This window comes from Lissotriton vulgaris, chromosome 8 (assembly GCF_964263255.1).
Source record: "Lissotriton vulgaris chromosome 8, aLisVul1.2, whole genome shotgun sequence".
Lineage (NCBI taxonomy): Eukaryota > Metazoa > Chordata > Amphibia > Caudata > Salamandridae > Lissotriton > Lissotriton vulgaris.
Genome location: NC_141696.1, coordinates 832,461,617 through 832,488,651, shown reverse-complemented (window position 1 = coordinate 832,488,651; position 27,035 = coordinate 832,461,617). Strand labels below are relative to the sequence as shown.

The 27,035-nt window shown below is 44.7% G+C and overlaps 1 protein-coding gene across 1 annotated transcript in view; it reads right to left on the bottom strand.

Moving 5' to 3' along the window:
* SLC9A4 (solute carrier family 9 member A4) overlaps window positions 1–27,035 on the bottom strand; it is a 669,359-nt gene that overhangs the window by 64,281 nt on the left and 578,043 nt on the right. Inside the window, exon 10 of the mRNA XM_086934738.1 lies at window positions 14,202–14,333. Coding sequence (XP_086790864.1) covers window positions 14,202–14,333 — 132 coding nt within the window. The remainder of the gene's footprint in view (window positions 1–14,201; window positions 14,334–27,035) is intronic.

The window sequence follows — 27,035 nt, the reverse complement described above, 5'->3', positions numbered from 1 at the left end:
CCAGCCCGGCTGGCTACAGTAGGCGCAGTAGAGAACGATACATGTTGGAACTGCCTTAAAGCAAGAGGTGACCTAGCCCATCTCATCTACGAATGCCCCAAAGTAAAGATCTTTTGGGTCAAAGTTAACAATTTCATCAACACAGTAGTAGGGGGAACCATTAAACAGGGTCTAGATGGAATAGCCACTGCATTTATGGCTCCAGACCTAGAAGGCAGGAACAACAGAGAGCTGGTAGGCCTCCTACTCACGGCAGCGGTCAAAACTATCCCAGCGAACTGGAAATGCACAAGCAAAGCCACCTTTAAGTGATGGATAACCTGGGTGACATTTCTGAGAGGCGCAGACAACATCACAGCAACATACTCACCCAACCACACAGCCAGAAGTGAGATGTGGAGCGCCCTGGACAAACACTTAGAAATGGGTAAACCCCCTTAAACTGACTGACAACAGGATGCACACCACGGTAATGGTGTGCCAAGGTCAGCAGCAATTAGCCCCCCCCCCTCCCCCTCTCCCCCTCCTGCTTTCTTCTCTTCTCCTCTTCGCTCTCGGGCCTACAGTAACGACATTTACCAGAATCAGCAACATAACAAAACATCGCCTATCATTCGTAGAACCCAGTAATCATTCTGTATGTGCCCCCGCATCACTACTGTACTGTATTTGTATTATATCTGTTAACTTTTCAATAATAAAAAAATCTTGAAAAAAAAAAAAAAAGGGTCTGAGGGTGCTCCAGAGTGGATGCTCTTCATGATATTGAGGTTGTCGTCAGTGGTGAGGGGAGTCCAGCTGAGTAAAATCTTTTGGAATACAGTGTCATTGGGTACTGTGGTTGCAGGTTGGGTGAGAGGATCTTGGGTATTGAGGTTGTCAAAGCTGTTGTATATCTGTGTAATCCTGCAGTGGAAGAAGGTGCCAAGGTTGTTGCAGAGGTCTTGGGTAAGGTGGGATGTCTGCTGTCTCTGTGCTGGGTTTGGCAAATTCTTTGACCACAGCAAAAAGTTATTTGCTGTTGAGTGCATAGGCGATGATCCTATCTTGTGGGGCTGCTTTCTTTATTGTTCTTATGAGGTTTTGGTGTGCAGGGAAAGTGGTTTTGAAGGCTGAGTGGTCTTCCAGGGTCTTGTTTCTTCTCCATCTCTTCTTGAGCCATCTACAGGTGCGTCTGGACTCATGAAGGGCGGGAGAGAACAAGCAGACTTTCTTTGAGTGTTGCTTGCCTGGGGCTTTCTTAAGGGGAGTCAGTGTGTCGGTGCAGTTGTAGATCCATCAGTGGAGATTGCGTGCTGAGGAATTAGAATTGATGGATGTCCGTAGAAGAGTTTTGTTGAGGGAGGTGGTGAGCTGTTGTTTGGTTACCTTGTCCCAGCTTCTGTAAGGGTAGCGGTGGGCGTTGCAGTGTACAGCAGGTTTAGAGAAGGAGAAGTGAACACAGCTGTGGGCGGTCCACAGGATCTCAGAGGTGTAGCTGAAAGTGATGTTGTCTCTGTCCAGGAGAAGATGGGGTCGAGCGTGGGTCCTGCTGAGTGGGCTCAGGAGGTGATCAGTGTTTGGTGTCTGGTGTTGAGGGCATGGAGGGTTCTGCCGTTGTTGTGGTGGATGGTCTTGGAACCAGGGTACGTAGTGCTAGGTTCTGTCCAGGTGTGGATGGGTTTAGACAGGCTTGCCTTAGTGCACCTGCAGAGTGCCCGCTGTATGCATGCACAGCAGCCACCCTTAAGAAGTGTGAGGGGTTGGGCTGGACAGCTGGGAGGAGGAAAGCTGCACTGGGGGGAGGCAGGGCTGCGAGGGCGGCAATGCAAGGGACACAGAGGAAAATGCCACAAAAAGTGAAAAGAGACAAGAATGAAAGTAAAGGGTTTCCTTTTGCTCAACGCTTGCTGCCCTACCTGAGGCTTCTGACCTTCCTCCTCTGCGGCCGGGCTTGGCTCCGCCATTTACAACACCAGCAACCGACCGGCCGGGCTTGGCTCCGCCGGCCGGACCACATCCCCCAGCATCCTTAGGGGCACTGTGACGACGCCTGCAAACAGCGCGCCAGGAGGCGCATAAAGCACCGGCAGGGGCTGAGCCCCTTCTTTCCTTTTGCTCAACGCTTGCTGCCCTACCTGAGGCTTCTGACCTTCCTCCTCTGCGGCCGGGCTTGGCTCCGCCATTTACAACACCAGCAACCGACCGGCCGGGCTTGGCTCCGCCGGCCGGACCACATCCCCCAGCATCCTTAGGGGCACTGTGACGACGCCTGCAAACAGCGCGCCAGGAGGCGCATAAAGCACCGGCAGGGCCCTCGCCCCGCGAGGACGCGCGCGGGACGCGCCGGACGAAGCCCGGACTAAGGGCGGACAGTCTAAGACAGTCCGAGACAGGCAGAGACTGGGCTGGGCAAGTTACTCTGCTCGTTTCTTTTCAGGTGAGACTGTTCCATTGCTCGAGGAGGATTCTGGACATTACTAGGCATTGCTGTCCAATGTTCTGTGCCTAATCCGACTAGAGAGACTGAGGTACACACTTTCAGCGTATATATACTGTGTTTTGGGGAGGGTTCTGTTTTCTGTCTTATTGGTGTGCTATGCCTAGCAAAAAACTTTCCCCCGTAAAAAACACCATGGACAACTACTTAGTGCAGGTAGTTGCCAAAATTAATAGTGAGAGGAGATCCTCACTTGGGCTGGGTGCTTCTCCTAAGTCTCCTACATCAATCTTGTTCGCACCTGACTCTGTTCTATCCCCGAACCTAGCTAATAGTAGTCTTCCGGTTGTATTACCTGAATCTGATGACAATGCTTTCCTGGACCAGACCAATTGTGTACTTGAGGTTAGTGATAGTGGAAATGAGGCTGAAATACACCCCCAGGAGGTAAAAGCCCCTACCCCAGTACCTGCGCCACGCACTACTAGAGGAGCAAAAAAGGGTCAGCAAAAGCGGGGAGGGCTCCGCTCAAGTCGTAAGAAGCCTGCATCCCCACCAAGTAACATTGTGGTGGAGGATGAAGGGTTACTTGACGCAGTTGGTGTCAAGTCAAGTCAAGTCAAGTCAAAAGATTTGTATAGCGCGCTACATACCCAGAGGGTCTCAAGGCGCTTGAAGAAGGGTGGGGAGTTACTTGTCGAATATCCATGTTTTGAGTTGCTTTCTGAAAGCTAGGTGGTTCTGGGTGAGGCGGAGGTGAGTGGGAAGTGAGTTCCAAGTTTTAGCTGCTAGGTAGGAGAAGGATCTACCTCCCATGGTGGTTTTGTTGATGCGAGGTACAGTGGCAAGGGCTTGGTTGGAGGATCGTAGCTGGCGGGAGGGGGTGTAGAAGGATAGTCGTGTGTTGAGGCATTCGGGTCCGATTTCGTAGAGTGCTTTGTGTGCGTGGGTTAGGAGCCGGAAAGTGATCCTCTTATTGACGGGGAGCCAGTGGAGGTTTTTCAGGTGATCAGAGATGTGTTCTTTACGCGGGATGTCTAATATGAGCCTGGCTGAGGCGTTCTGGATGCGTTGTAGTTTTTTCTGGAGTTTTGCGGTGGTGCCGGCGTAGAGGGTGTTTCCGTAGTCCAGTCGGCTCGTGACCAGAGCGTGGGTGACTGTTTTTCTAGTTTCGGTAGGGATCCAGCGAAATGTTTTTTTGAGCATGCGGAGAATGTTGAAGCAAGATGAAGAGACGGCGTTGACTTGTTTATTCATCGAGAGTGAGGAATCCAGGATGACGCCCAGGTTCCGTGCGTGGTCCGTCGGGATGGGTGCTTTTCCAAGGGCCTCTGGCCACCAAGAGTCGTCCCAGGCGGAGGGGGAGGTACCTAAGATGAGGATTTCTGTTTTGTCTGAGTTCAGTTTCAGACGGCTGTGCTTCATCCATTCGGCTACTTCTTTCATTCCTTTGTGTAGGTTGGTTTTGGCCGTGTTAGGGTCTCTGGTGAGTGATAGGATCAGTTGAGTGTCGTCGGCGTAGGAGATGATGTTGAGGTTATGTTGGCGTGCGATGGCCGCGAGGGGGCTCATGTAGACGTTGAAGAGGGTGGGACTGAGTGAGGACCCTTGAGGTACGCCGCAGATGACTTCAGTAGCCTCTGACTTGAATGGTGGAAGGCGGACTCTTTGGGTTCTTCCGGAGAAGAACGAGGTGATCCATTCCAGTGCTTTTCCTTGGATTCCGATGTTTTTGAGGCGTTGTAGAAGGGTGCTATGGCAGACTGTGTCGAAGGCTGCGGAGAGGTCGAGGAGGATGAGGGCGACTGTGTCTCCATTGTCCAGTAGAGTTCGAATGTCGTCTGTGGCTGCGATGAGGGCGGTTTCGGTGCTGTGCTTGGCTCGGAAGCCGGACTGTGAGGAGTCGAGGGATTTGTTGGTTTCGAGGAATGCGGCGAGCTGGTTGTTGACAGCTTTCTTGATGACTTTGGCCGGGAAAGGAAGGAGTGAGGTAGGGCGATAGTTTTTGAGTTCGGTGGGGTCAGCTGTGGGTTTCTTCAGGAGGGCGCTGAGTTCGGCATGTTTCCAGCTTTCCGGGAAGGTTGCGGAGTTGAGGGAGCAGTTGATGACGTCTCGGAGGTGCGGTGCAATAATGGAGTCTGCTTTGTTAAAGATGTGGTGAGGGCAAGGGTCTGTGGGGGATCCTGAGTGGATAGAGTTCATCAGACGGATGGTGTCCTCAGTGGAGATTGGTTTCCAGTCATTGAGGATGTTCAGGGGGGGTGGGGGTCCTGCAGGGGGTTGGGTGGGTTGGACTTCGGGTTGGTTGTCGAAGCTGTTGTGGATGTCTGCAATTTTGTTGTGGAAGAATGAGGCTAGGGAGTCGCAGAGGGCTTGAGAGGGGGTGATGTCGTTGGAGTTGGCTGAGGGGTTGGTAAATTCCTTGACGATGTTGAATAATTCCTTGCTGTTGTGGGCGTTGTTATCTAGACGGTCCTTGAAGGCTGTTTTCTTGGCATTTCGGATTAGTTGGTGGTGTAAGCGGGTGGCGTTTTTGAAGGCGTCCTTGGTGCTGGTGGTTGGGTCTTTTTTCCAGGCCTTCTCGAGGGAGCGACAGAGTTTCTTGGATTTCTTAAGGTCATCGTTGAACCAGGAGGCCTTCTTGCTGCCTAGTTTGATTTGTCGTTTTTTCAGTGGTGCTAGGATGTCGGCGCTGTTGGATAACCATTGGGTGAAGTTGGTGGCTGCTTGGTCTGGGTTTGAGGAGTGGGCGGGGGGCTTTTGAAGAAGCGATGAGGAGATCTGGTCGATGGTGATTTTGTTCCAGTTTCCTTGCAGAGTGGGTTGGGGGTGGCTGTTGGATGTGGGCTTGTTGTAGGTGAAGTGAACGCAGCTGTGGTCAGTCCAAAGGAGGGCTGTGGTGTGGCTGAAGGAAACATGCTTGCTGGAGGTGAAGATAGGGTCGAGGGTGTGACCTGCGATGTGGGTGGAGGTAGTGACAAGTTGTTTAAGTCCGAGGTTTGTGAGGTTGTCCAAAAGGGTGGTGGTGTTGCGGTCGTTTTTCTTTTCAAGGTGAAAGTTGAGGTCTCCCAGAAGGATGTAGTCCTCGGAGGGGAGCGTGTGTGGAGTGATGAAGTCCGTGATGTCTTCACTAAATTGTGCGCGGGGTCCTGGTGGCCTGTAAAGGAGGGTGCCTCTGAGAGTGGTCCTGGGGTCGATGTGGATCTGGAAGTGAAGGTGTTCAGAGTTGGCGAGATTGACGTCTGAGCTGGTTGAGATGCGGATGGATTTCTTATGGACGATAGCGATGCCTCCTCCTGTGTGGCCGGTACGGTCCTTGCGAATGATCTTATAGCCTTCCGGGATGGCAATGGTGATGTCTGGGGCTGAAGAGGCATTCATCCATGTTTCTGTCAGGAAGGCGACGTCCGGAGAGATGGTGTCGAGTAGATTCCAGAGGTCAATGGCGTGTCTGTGGACCGAGCGGGTGTTGAGCAGGATGCATTGTAGGTGGTTGGGATCGGGTATCTGTTGAGAGTTCGTAGATGAGGAGTTGTTGTTGGTGCCGTCAAACTTGCAGGAGTAGCAGGAAAAGGGTCCATGGGTGTGTCCAGGAGCGGCCTGGACGCAGCTGAGGGAGCGGCCGGGGTTGAGGGCTAGGAGGGTGGAGGCATCGTAAGTAATGCGGGAGGGGTGGGCATTACGAGGACCAGGGGCTCTGGCACTGGGCGCGGTCCAGGCGCGGACGGGCGTAGACGGGCTTACCTTTGGCGCACCTTTGGCGCGGCCGTAGCGCGTGGGACCATCTGACATAAATGGACAGTGGAGGGGGCGGAGCGTGGGAGGGGCAGCAGGGAGGCGGTAGTGTGGGTGAGGGGCGGGTCAGGGGATCCCAACAACAAAATGGAGGGTCAAAGGGGAAAGCCAGACAGGGACAACAAATGCGAGTTCTTTGAAATCAGTACAGAAACAAAAACACTGGAGAAATGAGCGCAGCTGCCTGAGCAAGGTCGCGCTGATGAAATCAATCAAAGCTGCGGCGCTACAATTCACTGCTAAACCGCGCTAAATTTGAATGTTACAAAGCGCTATAATTGAAGGCTACACAGCGCTACTATTCTATGTAAAAACGGCGCTACAATAGGATGATGCACAGCGTAGCAATTCTATGTAAGACAGCGCTACAAATGGATGCTACAAGGCGCTACAATTCTATGTCAAACAGCGCTACAATTGGAGGATACACAGCGCTATAATTCTATGTAAAGCAGCGCTACAGTAGGATGTTACCCAGAGCACGAAATTGACGGAATCAGCAACGCGATATCGTGGAGTGATGCAGCTGTGAGTGAGGAGGAGCGAGGGTGAGCGACCGTTCTGAAGAGAGTCCAGGTGGTCACAGTTTGGCCAGGGGAATGGAAGGCTCGGTAAACGTGGGTGGGAGGGGCAGCAGGGAGGCGGTAGTGTGGGTGAGGGGCGGGTCAGGGGATCCCAACAACAAAATGGAGGGTCAAAGGGGAAAGCCAGACAGGGACAACAAATGCGAGTTCTTTGAAATCAGTACAGAAACAAAAACACTGGAGAAATGAGCGCAGCTGCCTGAGCAAGGTCGCGCTGATGAAATCAATCAAAGCTGCGGCGCTACAATTCACTGCTAAACCGCGCTAAATTTGAATGTTACACAGCGCTATAATTGAAGGCTACACAGAGTTACTATTCTATGTAAAAACGGCGCTACAATAGGATGATGCACAGCGTAGCAATTCTATGTAAGACAGCGCTACAAATGGATGCTACAAGGCGCTACAATTCTATGTCAAACAGCGCTACAATTGGAGGATACACAGCGCTATAATTCTATGTAAAGCAGCGCTACAGTAGGATGTTACCCAGAGCACAAAATTGACGAAATCAGCAACGCGATATCGTGGAGTGATGCAGCTGTGAGTGAGGAGGAGCGAGGGTGAGCGACCGTTCTGAAGAGAGTCCAGACTTTAACCAATGAGTAGTTTGGGAAGTCGCTGGCTATGATAGACACTAAGATCTAGGGAATTGTAAAGCCACTGGTGGGAAAGATAGATAAGCTTACTAACGAAGTTAAACGATTAGGGGGTCTTCTGAGCAAAACTCTGGAGGAAGTAGAAAAACTGCCTGCTGAAATGATAAATAAGATTGAGTCAAAGAATGGAACATCAAGCCCTGAGGGAGGGGGTGAGAGAGAAGCACTCCCCTTGTCTAATCACCCTGTGGCTTCACAAGTAGTGTCAGGGGAGGGTGTACAAGGGGTAGTTGTCCCTCCTGTTGTACTTCCAGAGCAGGCATATGCGAAAGGCTCGGTTGAGCTTATAGTTGAGGCTTCCCCCTTAGTCCTTGTTCTAGCTAACGTTCCTAAACTGGAACCAGGACAGGACGAAACTACATCTTCATTGCTGTCTAAAGCCTTATACTGGCTAACCAACAACATGGTAATAACCTCCTGGGGTAAGCAACAACTGGCAGAGGAACTAGTTATGGCTAGGAGGGTGGAGTGGATAGGTAGCAGCCCAAAAAGATTCAGGGGTGATTGTGTTGTTTTGAATTTTTCCGACCCTGAGGTGTTAATTAACATCTTGCCCAATCTCCTACCTCCACAGCGAAGGTCCACTGATATTGTCCCGCTTACCCTAGACTTTTTTTACTATCGGAAAGGGGGGGTTTCTAACAGGTGCACATTAAGAACAAAATGGAATGTGGTCTCTGCAAAGGGGAAGAATGTTGCTAAACCCTCTGAGTGGGGAATAAATCTTGAGAATAGGTTTTCAGCCCTCTCCAATTTGAACGACTGTGATTGACTTCAAGGGGGTAAATGTAGAGCACCATTAGGTGTAAAAGCTCAGAGAATATGCTCCCTGAATGTCCATAAAGGGAATGAGGTTGTCCATTTGAATCCTACAAGCACTCTAGCGCAGGCAAGTTCAGCGGTACCAGTGACGGGAGTGTCGTCTTCTTTGACTTCAATTCCTGATGCTCAACTTGATTGTCCAACTGGGGTGGGGAATCTTATCTCTTGGAACTTGGCTGGGCTATGCTCCAAACTAAATTGTGGGGACTGGCTTGGCTTTGTTAATTCATATGATGTGTGTATGTTTCAAGAGACCTGGGCATGTGAACCTGTATTTGCGCTAGGATATTTAAACTTTTCTGTGCCAGCAGTAAAGGGTCCGAAAGGGAGGCCAATGGGGGGTCTCACCATCTGGGTCCGACAAACCCTCAAACCTAAAATAACAAATATTGAGACTAGTCATAACGACATTCAGTTAGTTAGGGTAACCAGTGATGAAACAGGGTCACTAGATATATCTAATATATATGCTAGGAATGTCAAGGGTGTAAGATCTGATGTTTTCATCGCATTGGGAAACCTCCTTGAAAAAGGTTCCCCTGTTAATAAGGTGGTGATAGCAGGCGATTTTAATAGGACGTTTGAGCCCCTGGTGTTAGGTGAGGTCTCTATTGGAGCAGAAGAGGACTCCCAATGGGGCATTCCTGCGTTAGATTTGAAGCCAGTTTCCCATTGGACTGAGGAAATTATAGATCTGAATGCGCTGTGCTTAGAAAAAGGTCTGAGAGCTTTGAACGGACGTACAGCTTTGGATAGAAAAGGCTCCATGACCTTTGATAATGGAAGACATAAAAGTAGGATAGATTATGTTATTTGCAGCTTATCGCTGTGGTCATCTGTCCGTGATATGGAGGTCGTTATGAGACCTGAGAGCGACCACAATCCTTTATGTGTGGAGCACAAATGGTGGGTGGTTGGGACAAATCCTACTTCTTTAAATACTCCTGCTCCGCCCTCGCTTATCCCAGAAAATAACATGCGTAGGCTTAAATGGGCCAGTATTGTGACCAATCAACAGGCTATTGATAATATTAATTATGAAACTGACCAAGCCATAGTTGCTTTGGAATCAATTAGGGTTTTCCCCTCTGGCCTGAAGGAAGTGGTTAACATACATGATACTCTGTTTGCCAAGATTAAAAAACATTTCTTGAAACCTGTTAGGCGAAATGGGGCTAGAGCTAGTAAAGATGCTAAATGGTACAATGCCGAATGTAGGGCTGCACGTCTGGCTCTAGGGCAGGCAATTAAAATGAGGGTGGCCGAAAACACTCGTCTAGCCAGAAAGAATTATAAAACCTGCATAGTGAAAGCTAAAAGAGACTGGGATGAGCTACATTGGTGTAAACTGAAAAAAGCCAGTGATAGAAAGGATTCCAGAGCGTTCTGGAATATCGTTAAATGGGGTAGTGAGAGAGTAGAGGAATCCCCTAATAATAACGTACCTCAGGAAGCTTGGGTAGAATTTTTTAGCTCGCAGTATGCTCTCAATACACAGATTAGAGGGGAGGACAGTATTAATATGTCTTTTTCCCATGGTAATCTTTTTAATGATAAAGAGGTTTTGACTGCTATAAACGCTGTGCACAGAGGACGTGCACCAGGATCAGATGGCGTTCCTGCAGATATATTTTTAAATGATAAAGAGCGGTGGTGTAAATACATCTATATGCTTATTAATTTTATTGCCAAGGGTGCTGATGTTCCTGCCTCTTGGAGAGGTGCGGTGATCATCCCTGTGTTTAAAAGGGAGACCGGGCACAGCCGGGTAATTATAGGCCTATAAGCCTTATCGACACTGTACAAAAAATAGTCGGCCGTGTGGTGGTAAATAGGCTCCTAGACTGGGCAGAGGACAACAATATTCTATCACCGTACCAAGCAGGATTCAGAAGGGCAACTAGCACGGTTGACCAAGTGTTTCGTTTTCAACTGCTTCAGTGGAAGACTGTGGTGCTGGGAGGAGGCAGCCTTTACGCAGCATTTGTTGATTTGAGGGCTGCCTTCGACCTGGTCCCACGGGCAAAACTGTGGCAAGTTCTACAGAGTTTGGGGGTCCCTGAGGAATTATTGACCTTGGTAATGCGACTACACAAGCTCACTTTTGCCAAAATCCAATGGGGAGGGCATGACATGGTCACAGATGAATTTCCAGTTGAAAGGGGGGTTCGACAGGGGTGCTCAATGGCCCCAACCTTGTTCACTCTGTATATAAATGGCGTTGTCCCTCGTATGGTAACAGCTCCTGTAGACGCTCCATCTCTCTCAGGGTTAAAAATCCCTATACTAATGTTTGCGGACGACACGCTTATTATGTCGAAAACGCCTAGTGGATTGCAGCGTGCTCTGTGTATTTTTGAGAATTTCTGTGGGGAGCATGGGTTAGAGGTGAACGCCACTAAAACCAAACTCATGGCTTTTAAACCACATCGTAGCTGTAAGTCCAACATCATCATGAGTGGGCGGCCTCTTGAGGTGGTAAACTCATTTACATATCTAGGAATTTTCATTGCAGATAACAGTCGATGGAGCCAGCATATAAACATCGCCACTCTGCGACATAAGCAATTGTCGGGTGCCATTAATATGGAACATAGGAAATCTCTGACCAAACCTATTAAGCCAGCTCTATTGGTTTACGAAGCTAAGGCCATAGGGTCGGCACTTTATGGTGCGGAGATATGGGGCTTGGAAAATTTGAACTCACTACAGGGATCTGAGAATACATTTTTAAGATTACTCACTGGTACCCCGAAAAGCACCCCTCTCCTGCCTTTATGATATGAGCTTGGTAGAAAGCAAATTAAGGATCTAGCCAGACTACGTCCAATTTTATATTGGCGAAGATTATGGACTACCCCCGAGCTTGCGCATTATGCCTAAGGTTTTATTGATGTCATAAAGGCGGACTGTTTTCATAGAATTAGTTGGCTCAATTCTCTGAAGGCAATACTGTACGAGCTTGGGTTAAGTTCTTTATGGCTTGACCCTACAGGTGCATTGTTTCCTACCAAGTCAGCCCTAAAAATTATATTCTGGGAACATGTTGCTAATAAGAGTTTGAGTAATTTGAGTAATGGGTCTATGTCCGTTGGTTTCCTTGAGGTAAAACTGTACCCGGTCTTAGAGTCGTACTGGGACATTGTTTCTAAACCAGGAGACAGGAAGCTCCTATTCCAACTGAGAGCTGGAGCCCTCCCTATAAGATCATTGACAGCCAAATGGGGTTCAGGTGGAAGTGACATCTGCCCAGCCTGTGGAACGGGGAAAGAAACTCTTGGACATTTTCTGTTCGCTTGTAAAGCATATTGTGTCCCTCGACGTGTTTGGTTATCTCCTATGTGTAGGAACCTTGGTACTACTTGCAGTTCCGTTGCTCTGCGCATTGTATGCTCAAGCCCATTAACATGGATATCAATAGCAACAGTTAAATATATTGGCTGGGCATGGGCGATCCGCCAGAGATTGCTAGTCAATTAACTATTCTCTGGGTGATCAGACAGAGACTGCTAGTTATTTACCTATTCTCTGCCTGTAAAATTTGTTTTTATAAAATTTTCTTTAGTTTTTAGAATAACAATGAATTTGATAGATATTCAGAGACTGCTAGTTATTTGACTATTCTCTGTATGTAAAATGTTCCACTGAAATTGACACCGCTCGCTTTTTAAATTGTATATACTCTTTTTAATGTATAAATCAAACCTCTTATGAATTCTTTAAAAAAAAAATTGTAAATACTGCGAGACTTTGTTCTAACCAAATGTATTGTCAGTATTTAGTAGTGCTTTGTAATGTGTCTGATTGTAGATTTAATTCTATTTTAATACTGTCAATATTTTGTGTGTTTGCTTTTATGAGTATACACTCGAATAAAGCACTTTTGAAATTGAAAGTAAAGGGACAGAAAAAGTGAAAAAGGAAAAAACAGATGAAAGGAAGGAAAGGAGTTCAGAAAGGAAGACAGCAGAGAGACAGAGGGCAGAGCAGAGAAGCCCCTCCACTGGCCAATTAATTGATTTTGAAACGCATGAATATGTATCACAAATGAAACCTTCGGATCTGCTTGACTGATATTGTAAAGAAACTTCAAAGAGAGTGGAGTGAGCCTTCTTTCCTGTAGAGTTTTCAACATAAACTCCGCATTCGGTATGCCTCTGTGGTGGACAGTATATCTTTCAAAAAATTATCTTTCAGGAAAGAAAACACACATTTTATCTGGGGGCAAAATGTTACAGCAACTCCCTGGGGATTTTGATGCAAAACCTTATCTACTAAAAGGTAGACATGCCTTTGCCCCAGAAAACCTCAAGGCAAGCATAATGTTGGAAAAAAAGAATTCAAATGTTTCCAACTTTGCATTGAAGCTGCACTGTACAGCATATACATGAACTTGGAAAAGCTTTGAAGTATGTCTATATTATATATATTTTAAGGCAACAAGGGAACCCAAACAAGTCGATCAGGGACCTTGGGAGTTAATTCTTTTAAACAACAGTGGCCCCTGGAGAAGGGAGAGTATTAGAGCAATGAATATAGACTCAGTCGTTACTATATTGAAGCGGCATGTCAAGTCGGACAGAGGTCTAATATTTACTTTTAGACAATAGATTTGTAAAGGTGTTATATGAGATTTGTTGCCTTTTGACACTGCTTAACTCTCAAGCTCAACAATCCGTAAAGCTTTTCCTAAAAAGCCCCCAGTGTGTCCTTTTCCCCCCACTTGTAATTGTTTTTCATGTGTTAAGTAGGGCATAGGTTTGTGTCCCACTTTTTGTATTGCTTTGTAAAAATCTTTTGTATTGCCTAAAAGTAAATCTTAGACCTCTGTCCGGCTGGACATGTCGATTCAATATAGTAACGACTGAGTCTATATTCATTGCTCTAATACTATCCCTTCTCCAGGGGCCACTGTTGTTTAAAAGAATTGAAGTATGTCTAAGCATAGTGTTTATATGGTACCCTTCCAGTATAAAACCTTTGGTTGACATCACACCCTTACCTTATGTTGTAAGGGTGTGTGAGTGCCACAAGGCAGCCAAAAGTGCACCACTGCATGGGGAGAGAGAAACAGCGCCATTGTTCAGTAGATATGGTGTATTTTTGCAGTCACTTTGACGCAACGCAGAAGAGCAGCTTTGGATGCCAGGCTACCTTAGTAAATCTGCCCCCAAAACCTGACCTTATGCTGGAGGAATATACAACACGATTTTGAGGATGGTAGTAATGGAGACTCTGAGCGTCTCCACGCACAATGATGGCCAATGGAAAGTATTTCTAGTACCTTCAATGGCAGATAGTCAATTAGCAGACTCTCCTCTTCTTTCTCCATTAGATCTGCCAAGGTTGGTACATGTGTTCTGATACCATGGCTGATCCATGCAATGTGGCATGCTCTGCAAAGTGTTTGTAACTCTTTAGGGGTTGCGCCCCTGTAAACACGGACACCTACAATCGATTTGTAATTTATGAGTCACATTTTTTTTTGCAGAACGATTTATATAGTACAATGTGTGACTGTGCTTATCATTTCTCCTAGCTTGATGTGGGTTCTGTATTTCACCTAAGCCATACACAGTTACATTAAGCACATGCACGCGTTATTACTTTGAGTGGTGTCACTTCATGAATCTTCTGTAGATTTTACAGCTGTGTAGATTGTTCTGATTGGCCACAACTGTATTTTTATGATAATTTTAGGACTGTGTGGTACAGCGCTGTGTTCGCATGTGGGTGCATGCGATTTCCAGGTGCTTCACTTGGCTTTTTGCAGTAATGTACAGAGTGGAATTTTTCATGGATTTACAGCTGTGCCCATACACATTCATGTGTTATTGGTCAGTTCGGTTATTGATAATTTCCCAGGAGAGTGTTTTTAGGCAGACAGACCATCAACAATGAATATTACTTATAACAAGTTACCAGTCTCTCCCTTGGAAGGCTCTGGGCTTTTCGCTTGCTCTCTCTCATGCTGTTGAAGCGACGAACGAGTATCTCCTTACTTTGCCTTTCACTTTCTTCATTAGGCAGGTTGTATTTGCTGTACGAGAGATTCTGAAATGTAAAAACATAACTTGAAATTTTTAATTTTTTGACGGGAAGGAAGAAATTGACCAATAAATCTCAAAGCAGAAGACAAAAGATAAAGCGACGTTGCCATTTTATCATCCTCGTTTTCTCTACATAAGTTCCTTTCACCGTGAATCTATTGTGTTAACATTTCCATATATTTTCACAGCTGTAGCTTTATTGACTTCCATTATTTGCTTGCACTGTGTATTATATCAATGTTGCTAACAACAAAATCTATATTTATTTCATCGTAGGCGTAGGCTACCTTTTCTTTTCTCCCGCGAAATAGTTTGTCTCCCTTTTAACTTTAAAACGTTCTGAAAAATATAATTATAGTGGAAATGTATTAAACCTCCACTAAGTTTGCATCACAAGCAGGAAGCAAACTTAGTACAAAATGTTATGTTGGGATTTACTTTTCAACGGAAATCATGATTTGTATTGAAAAGTTTCCTAAAGTGACCCAAAGTAGTGTTTTGTGTTAGATTGGCGTTCGCATTCAGCCACCCATTGGCAATGGTGTAGCTCCAGTGGGGGTGTTTGGGGAGTTACCTTGTGCTGCCAGTGCGTCACTTTTCTGCCACATATTTACAAGGACAGGAAAACTCACCCTGCATGACTTTTCCTGTCCTTGTAAATACGGCCCCTTTACACACAGCACTTTGCGTGAATGGGGCGTTCCATGACCCATGGAATCAGACACATTTCCAGATTAACAAGAAATCGTAAATTTGGAAATGTGTCTGAATGCTATGCCTCCCCAAGCCGAATGAGGAGAAATCTTTAAGTTGTTTTCCTCTTTCTATGCATGCTGCATTCTGAAGCAGACGTAGAACGAGGAAATAGCCTCTAATGATTGTTTATGTACAGGAAGATGTCCCTTCCTGCACATAAATAATCCTTTAAATAAATGACATTTTATGAGTTCTGTGTGTACTAATGCAGCACACATAGAAGATGGAAAACACCATTTCTGATTGTTTATGTGCAGGAAGGGATGGATCCCTTCCTGCACACAAGCAATCATCCTCTTGATGCAGGCATCCTTGGTGTCTGCGTCAGCGCATGGCAGCAGTTTGTACGCAAGCACAAGGAGAAGCACAGAGATGCAACATATTGTTGAAAATATGTTGCATTGCTGTACTTCCAACTAACACAGCGAGGCTCAGCAAAATGACTTGCTGCACCGCGTTGCATTAGTTTATTGTAAATCTGTCCCTTTCTCTTCAGTAATCAGTTGGGTACAAATGCTTTCAGTCAGGTAATGTGAAGTGCCTGTCGAATTTCACATGGGATTGATATGTGCCTACACTGAGAAAAACACACACACACATTCTCTTGTCTATGTTTTGAAGGCCTTAAAAATGCTTATTAGTTTGAAAGATTTTGCATTTATATACCCCTAACAATCCTCAGTCCTCTCTCTTACCACTGTCCTTTAAGCCCCCCATGTCCTGCTACAGATATAATGTGTTTTAAAAAAGATGTGCCAGCGTGATTAATAGGTAATCTGAAACTCACCCCTGCCCCCTCCACCAATCAAACTGCCAAAGCTACCCCCCTGCCCATTGTGTTTGGCAGAAATCTCTGTCTGCTATCATTTGTAGGCAAGGAGTAGCGCCAAAAACATGATGCCTCCTCGTGGCAGGCGTAACAGAGAAGCATGTTGTAAATGTCTCCACACTCTTCCAAAGTTTCATGTGTGCTGCACTGGCATTTATGCATGGCAGTCTAAAGTGCGCCAGCCACCGGGGGAGAGAAAAGCACCACCATATCTTAGTAGATATGGCACTGTTTTTCTCCCTCTCTTTGGTTTCTGTGCCGTTCTTCCAAAAGTTAGTACATTTGGCCCTGACAAAGGGGGAAAGTGCACAGTACCCTTGGCAATTATTTAATTCCTTTGTTTTTAAGGAAAACAGATTTCTGTGGACAATTACCCAAAAATTGTTGTATACAACTTCTTATACTCATAAAGCACTCAGAAACATTTTGGTGAAAGAGTTCCATTTTTAAAACGTTTGAATAAAAACAGATACACATCTAAAAAACAATTTTTGGCGCACCTATGACCAGAAGGTGCTAAGCAGCAGATAGCATGGAGCTAAATAGCAAACCCAATATGGAACTGTGTCTTGTAGGGCGCTCAGCAGCATCATGTATACATCTTCACTTCAAAAGGATAACAGAAAGGAGAGCAGGACTGTACTCTACTGTACAGATGACACACCTCTTTCTCATCATGTGTGTCTTCTACATGTCCATGGTTGAGTTAGACAACATTGTTCGAGGGAGGATGGTTTCCTTTGATTTTTTTAGTGTGCCCAAGCCATTCTCCCCTTCCCGGTAATGTTATTTGTATTGCCTTTCCTGTATTTGAGAATGAAAATAACCAATAGTTCGACATCTATTGTTATTTTGGGTGCTAGACCTGAGGATGGAAGGATGGATTGAATAGAGGGGAGAAAGTAATCCGGACAGAGCTGGAACTCATTATCAATTTTTCCTAGTCAGGGCTATGTCCAATTTTATCAGCAATTTTATTTTAAGCATTGTGATGGACAAAACATATTATTAATATGTTGCATTTCTTTGAATGAATGAATTGGATTTCTTAAGCGCATGGCTGCCCGAGAGCGTCCCAGCGCTGATACACACAGCTAGCTTCCTAGATCCTCAGACAGCGGACTCATATTCCTCGTGGAAAAAGGAATGTCTTTAAAGATTTCCGAAACCTCTGGAAACAGGGTTCCAGACGGAGAGCAGCAGGAAGATCATTCCAGATCTTGGCTACATTCACAGAGAACCTCCTGCCTCCTGAACGAGCTCTCTTTACTCTGGGAATAGTCAGTAAATTGCTCCCGTCAGAGCGGAGGGGACGAGAGGACTTGTAGGGGCATATAAGGTCCCTAAGGATTGGGGGACCCATTCCCTGGAGAGACTTAAAGGCGATGGAAAGGGCCTTAAATTTAACTCTCTCCCGGATGGGGAGCCAATGGAGAGCTCTAAGAGCAGGCTTGGCCGAAGTTCTTTTTTCAGTGCCTGTCAAAACCCTGGCCGCCGCATTTTGTACTCGCTGGAGGGTGTTGATGGCTGATTCAGGGGCACCGAGCAGCAAGGCGTTACTGTAGTCCAGCCTTGACAGTATAAGCCCTTGAATCAGGAGTTTCCTTGAACTAAAAGGGAGGAGAGGCAGCACCTTTCGGACCGAGCGTAACAAACCATAGCAGATCCCTGCCACTTTCTTCGTATGTACTCTGAACGTCAGGTCGGGCTCTAACCATACTCCCAAGCTCTTAATCTCATTCTTGGGTTGGGGCGCCTCACCCAAACAGGGGGGCCACATGGTTTTGGGAAGGGAGGTGGAGAGGTTGCCTACCATCATAAGTTCCGTTTTGGAACCATTGAGTTTTAGCCGAGATTCTGTCATCCAAGCCATGATACCTGTCAGACAGCACCCGAATCTTTCTGCCGCATTTTCATGATGGGATAGCGAGACGACAAGCTGGGTGTCATCCGCGTAGGTCACTATTTTCACCCCGAAGGGTGAAACCACATCCTCCAGTGGGGCCATATAGATATTAAAAAGCGTAGGGCTCAACGAGGAGCCCTGCGGGACTCCACACTGGAGGGGGATCGGCTCAGACAGGTTGGTGCCATCGCAGACCTGGTAAGAGCGGTCGTTCAGAAAGGAGGTAATCCAGCTTAGAGCCTGGCCAGATATTCCCACCCTAGCAAGGCGTTGAATAAGGATACCGTGATTGACGGTATCAAAAGCCGCGCTGAGGTCTAGGAGGACCACAGCTGCGGAACCTCCTCCGTCAAGAATGCGTCTGGCTTCCTCCACTACTGCAATCAGGGCAGAGTCAGTACCCTGCCCGGGGCGATGAACACTGGAGAAAAAGTTGAATATTAGGTCAAAGATAGATGTTGGCTCATGCCCTAAGTAAATTCTAGTGAGTTTAAATGTTGCTGTAGCTAGAAATCTTTTATATTTGTTCATAATGTCACATCCTTAAATCCTGATATGGCTGAGGCAGTTACTATGCGAAAGGTAGTCAATGGATCACAAGCTGTGTGATACTTCTACACCCACAAAGTTACATCTTTACATAAAGTCAGATTCCAGATTTTAAGGAATTCACAAAGGTGTTTTTGCATACACTTGAAAACATTTGACAATGGTACGTTCCCGGCTGTCTTTCAGAAAAGGGTTGAGAATCCCCATTGTCAACAATGCAGCGCATTTCCACTTGTGCAACTGACTGTCCATTGTGAACAAGCATGCACAGGGTAAAGTTAGCATCTTTAGGTAATGGCAATATCTTTTTTATGTCTTTCTCCCTTTGTGGAGGTGAAGGAAAGCTGTGGGCTTACCCTGTTCACGTACGCGGACGCCACATAGATTATGTTTGCCCTGTCATCTGTACATAGAAACAATAATGGCATCCCCTCAATTTAAGCTTGAGAAGGATTTCTTTTTGGATGAGTAAAAACTCATTGAAGCTTAACGGCGAGAAGGCAGAGGTCATAGTTCTCGGAAACAATCCGCAGCATTGGGGTCCTCAGCACTGTCCGGAGGCCGTCATCCAAATTAAAGAACCTGGGTTTCTGGCTGGGTGAAAGACTAACCAAGAAGTCCAAATGGCCAAAATGATGACCACTTGCCTCGCCATATAATGATTGGTGAAAAAGATCATTGACTTTATGCCCCCTGTAGCCCAAAAAACATCCAAGCATTTGTCTTGTCGAGACTTTTATATCTGAGGCTGAGAAGGCAGTCATTCAGCACATTGAAGTAGTTCAAAATGCTGCAGCCAGGCTACTTTTCTACCTCCCTACATATGCATCAGTGTCCAATCAGCTTCTGAAAATTCACTGGTTGCCACTTGCCAGTGGATAAAATAAATACAATTCAAAGCCTTGTGTTATATGCACAAGGCTAGATGTGGCAGGGCCCCAAGCAAAAGTCAATTGCTGGTGGTTTCTTACAAGCCCGCACGGTGGCTCAACCAGTCCCTTTGCAGAGTGCCCAGAGTTCGATTAGCACGCATGGGGGGTTACTCATTTTCTTATCTGGGCCTAAAGTAATGGAACCATCTTCCAGAAACTCTGCAAAGTTGCTTTTCTCTTACTGAGTTTTGCAAAAGATTGTAAACCTGGCTGTTCTAACTCTGGGGTTGCCTGTCCTCCAACTTTACTTGGATCTAGTGCCAGGAAACTCCGTGGGGTAACTGAGTGCTCTACAAGACGCAATAATAATAATAAGGAAAATATTTTCCCTGTTGAGAAACACTTCCCCAGCATGCTCCATATTTTGTTTGGGTTCCCTTTCCATTGTCACCATGGAAAGTGATATACTCCTGGCCTCTGCAGGAGTAAAGGTCCGGGCATTTGAAAGGTGAGATACATTTCAAAGGTGAGATAGGTCAGAAAAAGGAGACGCCACAACTTTTTAAGTTTTCTTGTTTCTTAGCTTTCTGAGGAAACCTCGCCCTTGAACACTCACTTTCGACCCCTTGGGTTGGATTTATTCACATGTAATATGACACCATGCACAGTGTATGAATAAAACCATTTATGTCCGCCGGGTAACCTTTTGGAATACCTTGCACTCCTAAATCCAGGCATTTTACATGCAAGTCTGACTTACATACACAAGTTGCTTTGTGAATCATGCCCAATGTCGTAACATAAAATGCATGACAGGTAGTGCATGACTCGCACTCAACTCAGATTAAGTAGCAGTAGCATCCTCGGAGCATTTACGTGCTCCTCAAATTAAGCAATGCAGTTTTTTTTATAACAAATACATTCATCAGTTATTTGGCTGTCACTTGGAGTTGTCCTCTCAAATTAGCGGTTTTGACCATTCAGGGGACTCCATCTGTGATTTTCTTCTTGAAGTTTCTTGTTTGTCAATTGCTGTTTTTTGTTGTCTGGGTGAGAATTGTGGTCATCTCAGAGGAAGATCTTAGTTCAGAATGCTTCACAAGTGGGGCTTGGCCTTGCAACCTTCAGAACAACTTGTATGCAATGGCAATTTTGTATGAAAGGCAATTGTCCTTTTATCATATATGACATACTATGCTATGCCTACCTAAACCACGAGTAAGAAGACTCAAAACAGAAAATGCTTTAAAGGGAATGATGGAACTTGGAATCTTTCTACCATACACAAGCTGTGGCCAACTTGTCATGTGCTTATATGGAGTTCACCTACAGTGTTCTCAAGTGTCTGTGTCTAGGCACACATCAGTGGTTTAAGAGACTGTGGCCCTCACTGCCAGTAGTCTAGAGTTCTGGAAATCTGACTCTAAGGTGGTCAAGATTGATCAGGTACAATAAACAGCACATTTGACAAGTTTTTGCAGAAGAACGTTGATTTTGGTGCTTAATCCACCAAAGTCGCTATGTTCCAATAACATATGGACATTTTTCCCCCAATAAATTTCGGCAAGTTAGGCATTCTGAAATGTAACTAGGAAAGGTTTTGAGGGTGCATTGTTACCCGCAAAACATATATTTCTGTTATGTGAGGACAGTAATAATGACAGTTTATTTTTACTGTTGTAAATGCCGTCCTGAAATGATCTGTGGTCTAATAGGTTTATGCCACAATTCTCACTGGCATGAAGTCCATTTCCTTCCTCCACCAGTGTATCATCAGATGTTTGGCGGTGTGGGGTGAGTGGGAAGAGAAGGCAGACGGGCATAGTGGAGGTTGTATAAGGAAAGGGGATTGTCTTAGTTGAAAAGCCACAATATAGGCTGTTCAGAGCAATGTTTACAAGGACACACTTGTAAAGAGGGTATCAGGATTTTTAGTACCTGAATTATTCATCATTGTTGCATAAATCTGATAAAATAATCTCACTCTCTCCCTTTTTGGGTGAATTCATTTAGGCAAAATCTGAGTTCTTTTTAGTGGTATCGTTTGTTGTTTCACCTCACAACGATTTCATAAAGTGAATAAATTAGTGATATATTACTTTGGAAAAGGAAAGAAATATATCCATCAGCTTAATCTTTCTTACTTTTGCTAAAGGAGAGTGGGATTTGCCACGCTTGAAACTGTATTGTTCGGGGCCTGGCTTGAGCGGCCACAAGATGGCAGTATTCGGCTGAGGCTCTGTGCTTCGAGCAAGACCTTTTCTTCATTGGGAGCTGTTTTTGCTGAGTTCTGGTGGGATGTAATGACTCTACGTGAGGAGCGGGCGCAGGGGCACAGTAGCTGTTCTTTTATCTTTTTTTAGAGCTGCCTTTCGTCTTGTCGCCTCCGTGCCGAGCTCCCCTCGAGTTCTACATCAGTTCCAACCATTTTACATGCGGCGTGCTGCTACTTTGACTTGTGACTCTTTCCCTGCAGCCAGAGGTGCATTTTGACGGGAGCATCAATGTTTCCAGCTGAAATTTTGTTGTTTTGGAGGGGCATTAAACGCTGAAGCTATTTTTATCTTACATTATTTCCTGAAAGGAGGCGGAGTTATGAGGATTAAATTTTCCCTGAAACTACCAGCCGCTTGAAGACTTGTTGTGCTTTTGAATTGCCTTGAGCTCTTTCTGGTATACTATTTCCCACTGAGGCTTTCGGCTGTAACCGGGACTACCTTTCTTGTGACAAGGTTGAGATTGATTCTACTTGATAGTCACTAGATGTGCTCTTCATTTGAGTTTTCTATGTTGGCAACATTGGATGTCCTGTTTTTCGTAGAGATATGATGCGATTTGAGGAGCAGCTTTACTGCCTGCCTTTGAAGTGTTGTATCCGTATCAACAGCCAGCTATTAAAGGTTCTATGAATTATCCTTGCTGGTTTTGGATTCTTCAGCTTTAATTGAGTCACTGGACCCATCTCTGGCTGCTCTACTCGTTGCTCGTTGCTCTACTCATTGCCGAAGCGAACTCATATGATAAGGCTTCATCTCTCAAGTTTATATACTCCAATCTTCTGCGTGTCTCTATTTTGAATCTTCAATATATTAATACATTTATTTCTATGGAGACCTCCTCCTTCCTTGGTCAGAACAGTACCTCTGCCAATATGTCTTCTCTTCGTAAGGACTCTACTACTACTCCCGCCTCGAAACACCAAAAGAAAGAACCTAATTCTCCTACTAAATCTCCACTACCTATAATGCTGGAGGATCTTATGGAGGAGATAACACTTATGAAGCCTTTTGTACCTGACATCAATGCCACTCTTCAGAGGCTCAAAGAGAAGTGGTCTTACCTAGATTCAAGAGTGTCCGCGGTAGAACAGAGGATCAGTGACACTCAAGACGTGATTCCTCAGGTTGTTGCTATGTCAAAGGAGATTGCCCTCCTCAAAATGCAAACTGAGGACTTAGAAAACCAGAATAGGTGCAATAACCTTCGTATTTATGGTATTCCTGAAGGAGAGGAGGGGTCCGATATGCTCACCTTCTTAAAAATGCACATCACTAAGATTGTTGGTATCAAGGATGGCACCACTCTCAATTTGCAACATGCCCACCGCATTGGCTCTAAACCGGGAGGTTCACCTTCTGCTTCGTTAATCAATTGTCCTAGAGGGATAATTGTTCTGTTTCTGGAGTACACAGAGTAGTTAATGGTTCTCTCAGCAGCAAAGCAGAGAAAGCAGATGTGATGGCCTGGTCAAAAAGTGTTCTTCTCTCAGGATGTGGCCCGTGCCACTGCTGCGTGTCACAAGGAATTCCTCTCCTTTCGCCCAGCTCTTCGATCCATGAACACTAGATATGGTCTGGTACATCCTGTTTTTTTTAAATTCACTTACACAGAAAGGTCCTACTCCTTTGATCATCCTGAAGATCTAAGACAATTTATATCCCGCCATAAAGGAGAATAAATGGACTCCGCAGGGGCTTAAGAAATGTCTTCTTTTATGTTTTTATGTTTTAACTTCTCTCATAAGGTTACATACAAAGATTTCTCCTACTCCTTTTATTGCCCTGAGGATCTGCGATCTTTTATTATTATTATCTTTTTTTTGTCGTACGGGTGATGAGACGGATGTTAGAGGGTTCTGAGAGATATCTCTTCCTGTTTTGTCTTAAGTTTTCTGAGTTTTCCTTTTTTTTATTCCATTGTTTGGAAGACATTGTCTTCTGTTGTTGCTGTTAGTTCAGACTTGTTGTTCCAGTGTACATTCTCACAGTTTGTCCACCTTTTTGGGAGGCCATTTCTCACCACTCCCTTAGTTTTTCTCCTTTGTCTTTCTCCACAGATGTTCTCCTTCCTGTACAGACTCCTTCCTCTGATGTTTTCTTCCCCCTTACCATGCAAAGTCACTCTTAATGTTTACAGCTGTTTTCACTGTTTGGTAAGTGTCATACCTTCTATTGATTTCCCTGTTACTGTTGTTGGATTGCTCCTTTTATATCACATTCTGTTTTTATATGTAGTCTGTTCCTCCTACTGTTTCTACCCCTCCTACCTTCCATTTTCGTTCCTGCTGTTTAAAGTTGATTCCATTGTTTAGTAGAAGTTAGTCTTTGCATCTGTTACCCTTGTTTTAGGTGTTGGATTGTTTTATTTAAATCATTCTATGTTTTTATATCTTATGTTGTTAGGGCTTCCTCTAGGGTTATCTCACACTGAGCTCCTTGTTTTTTAGTTGTTCCTGTCTATTGGTTCCTGTCATTTCCTGGTATCTTCGCTGGCTCTGCCATCTGTCTTTCCTTTACGGCTCCCCGCCTCTGCATGTTGCTTTTTTCCCTCTGGATCTGTGTTCCGTCAATTTTGACTGTAGCCTTCTGGCTCCATGACAACCTCTCAGCATATACCATATCTTCTCTCTCCCTTTCTTCTTTCCTTCTCTTTTTCCTGCTTTCTTTCCTTTCTTCTTGGCGTTTTTTCTCCATATTCTTTCAATTTCATCAGCATACTGTCTCTGATTACCTCCATCTTTTTCTTCATTCCTATTTTACTATCCCAGTTTCTTACTGGTTTCTACTATTAATTTTCCTGCATATTGTTTTACAAGTTTCCACATGTTTACATCTCAGTTTCATCAGTTTTAAAATGCATGTGTTCTTGCTTGAGATTTTCTTCTTTTTAACATGATTGATAATGTTTGCATAGTTTCCTGGAACATGAAAAGACTGCGTAACCCTGTTAAAAAACAGAGGCTACTTACCCATTTATCTAGGCTGCACCGTTAAATTGCAATGCTTCAAGAGACTCCTCTTAATGAAAATGACATGAATTCCCACAAATAACAATGGGTAGGCCATGTTTGGGGCTCCCATGCTAAGGAAAGGAAAAATGGAGTGGTGATCCTATTTCATAAGTCTCTCTCTCTTGTTCCAGAGAAGGAGGAGAATGATGTTGATGGTAGATGGCTCCTTTTACAACTCACTATTAATGGTTCCCCTATTTCTCTTCCTAACATATACAGCCCCACTGAACTTGATTCACACTTTTGGCAGACAATGTCACATACCCTTCATTCATGTCCTGACGCTGATGTATTTGTAGGTGGGGATTGCGATCAGGTCATGGATCCCTTCACGGATCGAAAGTCTACTGCTAGATATATTCTTAATAAAATGCAAAAAACGTTTACAAATACAATTCGTTCAAGGGGTTTGGTGGATGCCTGAATGATATTTTACCCGGACACATTAGCATTCACTTTTTATCCCCCTACCTACAATTCTACTTCTCGAATAGATTATATTTGTTTGATTTCTCATCGCCTCCCTAATTTAATTAACGCTGAAATTGAGTCCATACTTATCTCCGACCATGCCCCCGTTCTGATTAATTTAGATCTTCCTTCCTAGCCTTCTAAACCTTTCATATGGTGTTTTAATAACTATTTACTTAAAGAACGTTTGGAATATTTCAAAGAGTTTTTGTCAGATTTCTTTCTTAGGAATCTGACAAACCTTTCCACACTATCTGGGATGCCTTTAAGGTGACAGCCAGAGGATTCATCATTGATTATGTTGAGGCTAAAAAGAAACAATGCTTCAAGGACTCAACTTCCTTATTAGACTCCATTAAGCTTTTTGAACATGCCTACTTTTCTTCCAATAATGAAGTTACACTTAAAAAACTAGTCCATGCTAAATTGTACTTTATTAGAAAATCGACGGAGGAAGCCTCTGGGGCATTACTTACAGTAAATTCTAAATTTTATGGTGGTAGCAATAGAGCTGGTAAACTGCTTCAAAATTACTTGAAGGTTAAATACCAAAGATCTAAAATAATCAACATCATAGATGATAGTGTTAATCATTTCAAGGACAAAGAAATATTTAACTGCTTTACGGATTTCTATAAGAAACTCTACACTCCTGAATCTTATCCTTCTGGCACAGCGCTGGACTCTTTTTTTGTTCTTCTTCCTCTCCTCGTTGCTCTTTAATTGAAAAAGGCCTATCCCTTTCTGAACTTATGGCCAGTCCACGCTCAATTACCTAAGGATAAATTCCCTGGCCCGGATGGTTTTACTGCTGAGTTATATTCATGCTTCTCCAGCCTCTTCTCCCTCATCTTTGATCTCTATTCCAATACTTTATTTCTCATAACAATGTTTTTGGCTCCTTTCTTGAAGCCATGATCTTTTTATTTCCAAAGAGGGACAAAGATCTTTCTTCTTGTGTTAATTACCGCCCTATTTCTCTAATTAATTTAGACTGTAAGATATTTGCTAAGGTTCTCGCTCTTCGTATTAATAACGTTATTCCTGACTTGATTGGATATGAACAGACAGGGTTTGTGAAAGGCAGAACGCTTGCGGATAATTCTAGAACTTTCCTAAGTATTATACATTTTGGCCCAGATGTAGGTAATAGCCAATTACCGAATTGTAAATACCGAATTTTACCGATTCGGTATTCACTATTCGGTAATTGCTATGTAGGTAAATAATTCGGTAAAAATACTGAATCTGTAAGATTCGGTAATTACCGATTCTGTAATTACAGAATCGGTATTTGCCATTGATTCCTATGGGCCTTGAAGCCCATAGGATTCAATAGCAAATACCGATTCGGTAATTACAGAATCGGTAAAATTACCGAATTTACAAGGGGGACAGGGTGTCACTTTGACACCCTGTTGCACCCCTGTTTCTGGCTTGTGTGCCATGTGGTACACATACATGCCCTTAGGGCATGTCTGTGTGCCACATGGCACAGGTGTACATGCACAGATGTGCATGTACATTAGAATTCGTTATTTACCATGGAATAGTATTCCATGGTAAATAACGATTCAGTAAGGGCCTGTGACACTGATTACAGTGCCACATACATCTTGATTTACAGATTCGGTATATTTACCGATTCGGTATTTTACCGATTCTGTAAATTTACCGAATCGGTAAATATACCGATTCTGTAAATAAAATGCCCCCTACATGCCAATTCCCAAATACCGGTCGGTAACGGCCGAAATCGGCCGTTACTGACCGGTAATTGGCGATCTACATCTGGGCCTTTGCTTCTAAAAGCTCCTACCCTGTTGCAGCTATCATCCTGGAAGTGGAGAAAGCTTTTGACGGCATTCTTTGGCTTTGTATGATGCACGCACTCAAGTGGCATGGTTTTGGTCCTGTTATTTTATCCTTTATCAGTTTGTTATATTCTTCCCCCTCCACTATGGTTTTTGTTAATGGATTTCAATCTCCCTACTTTTCTCTTCAGTGAGGCACTCGCCAAGGCTGTCCTCTTT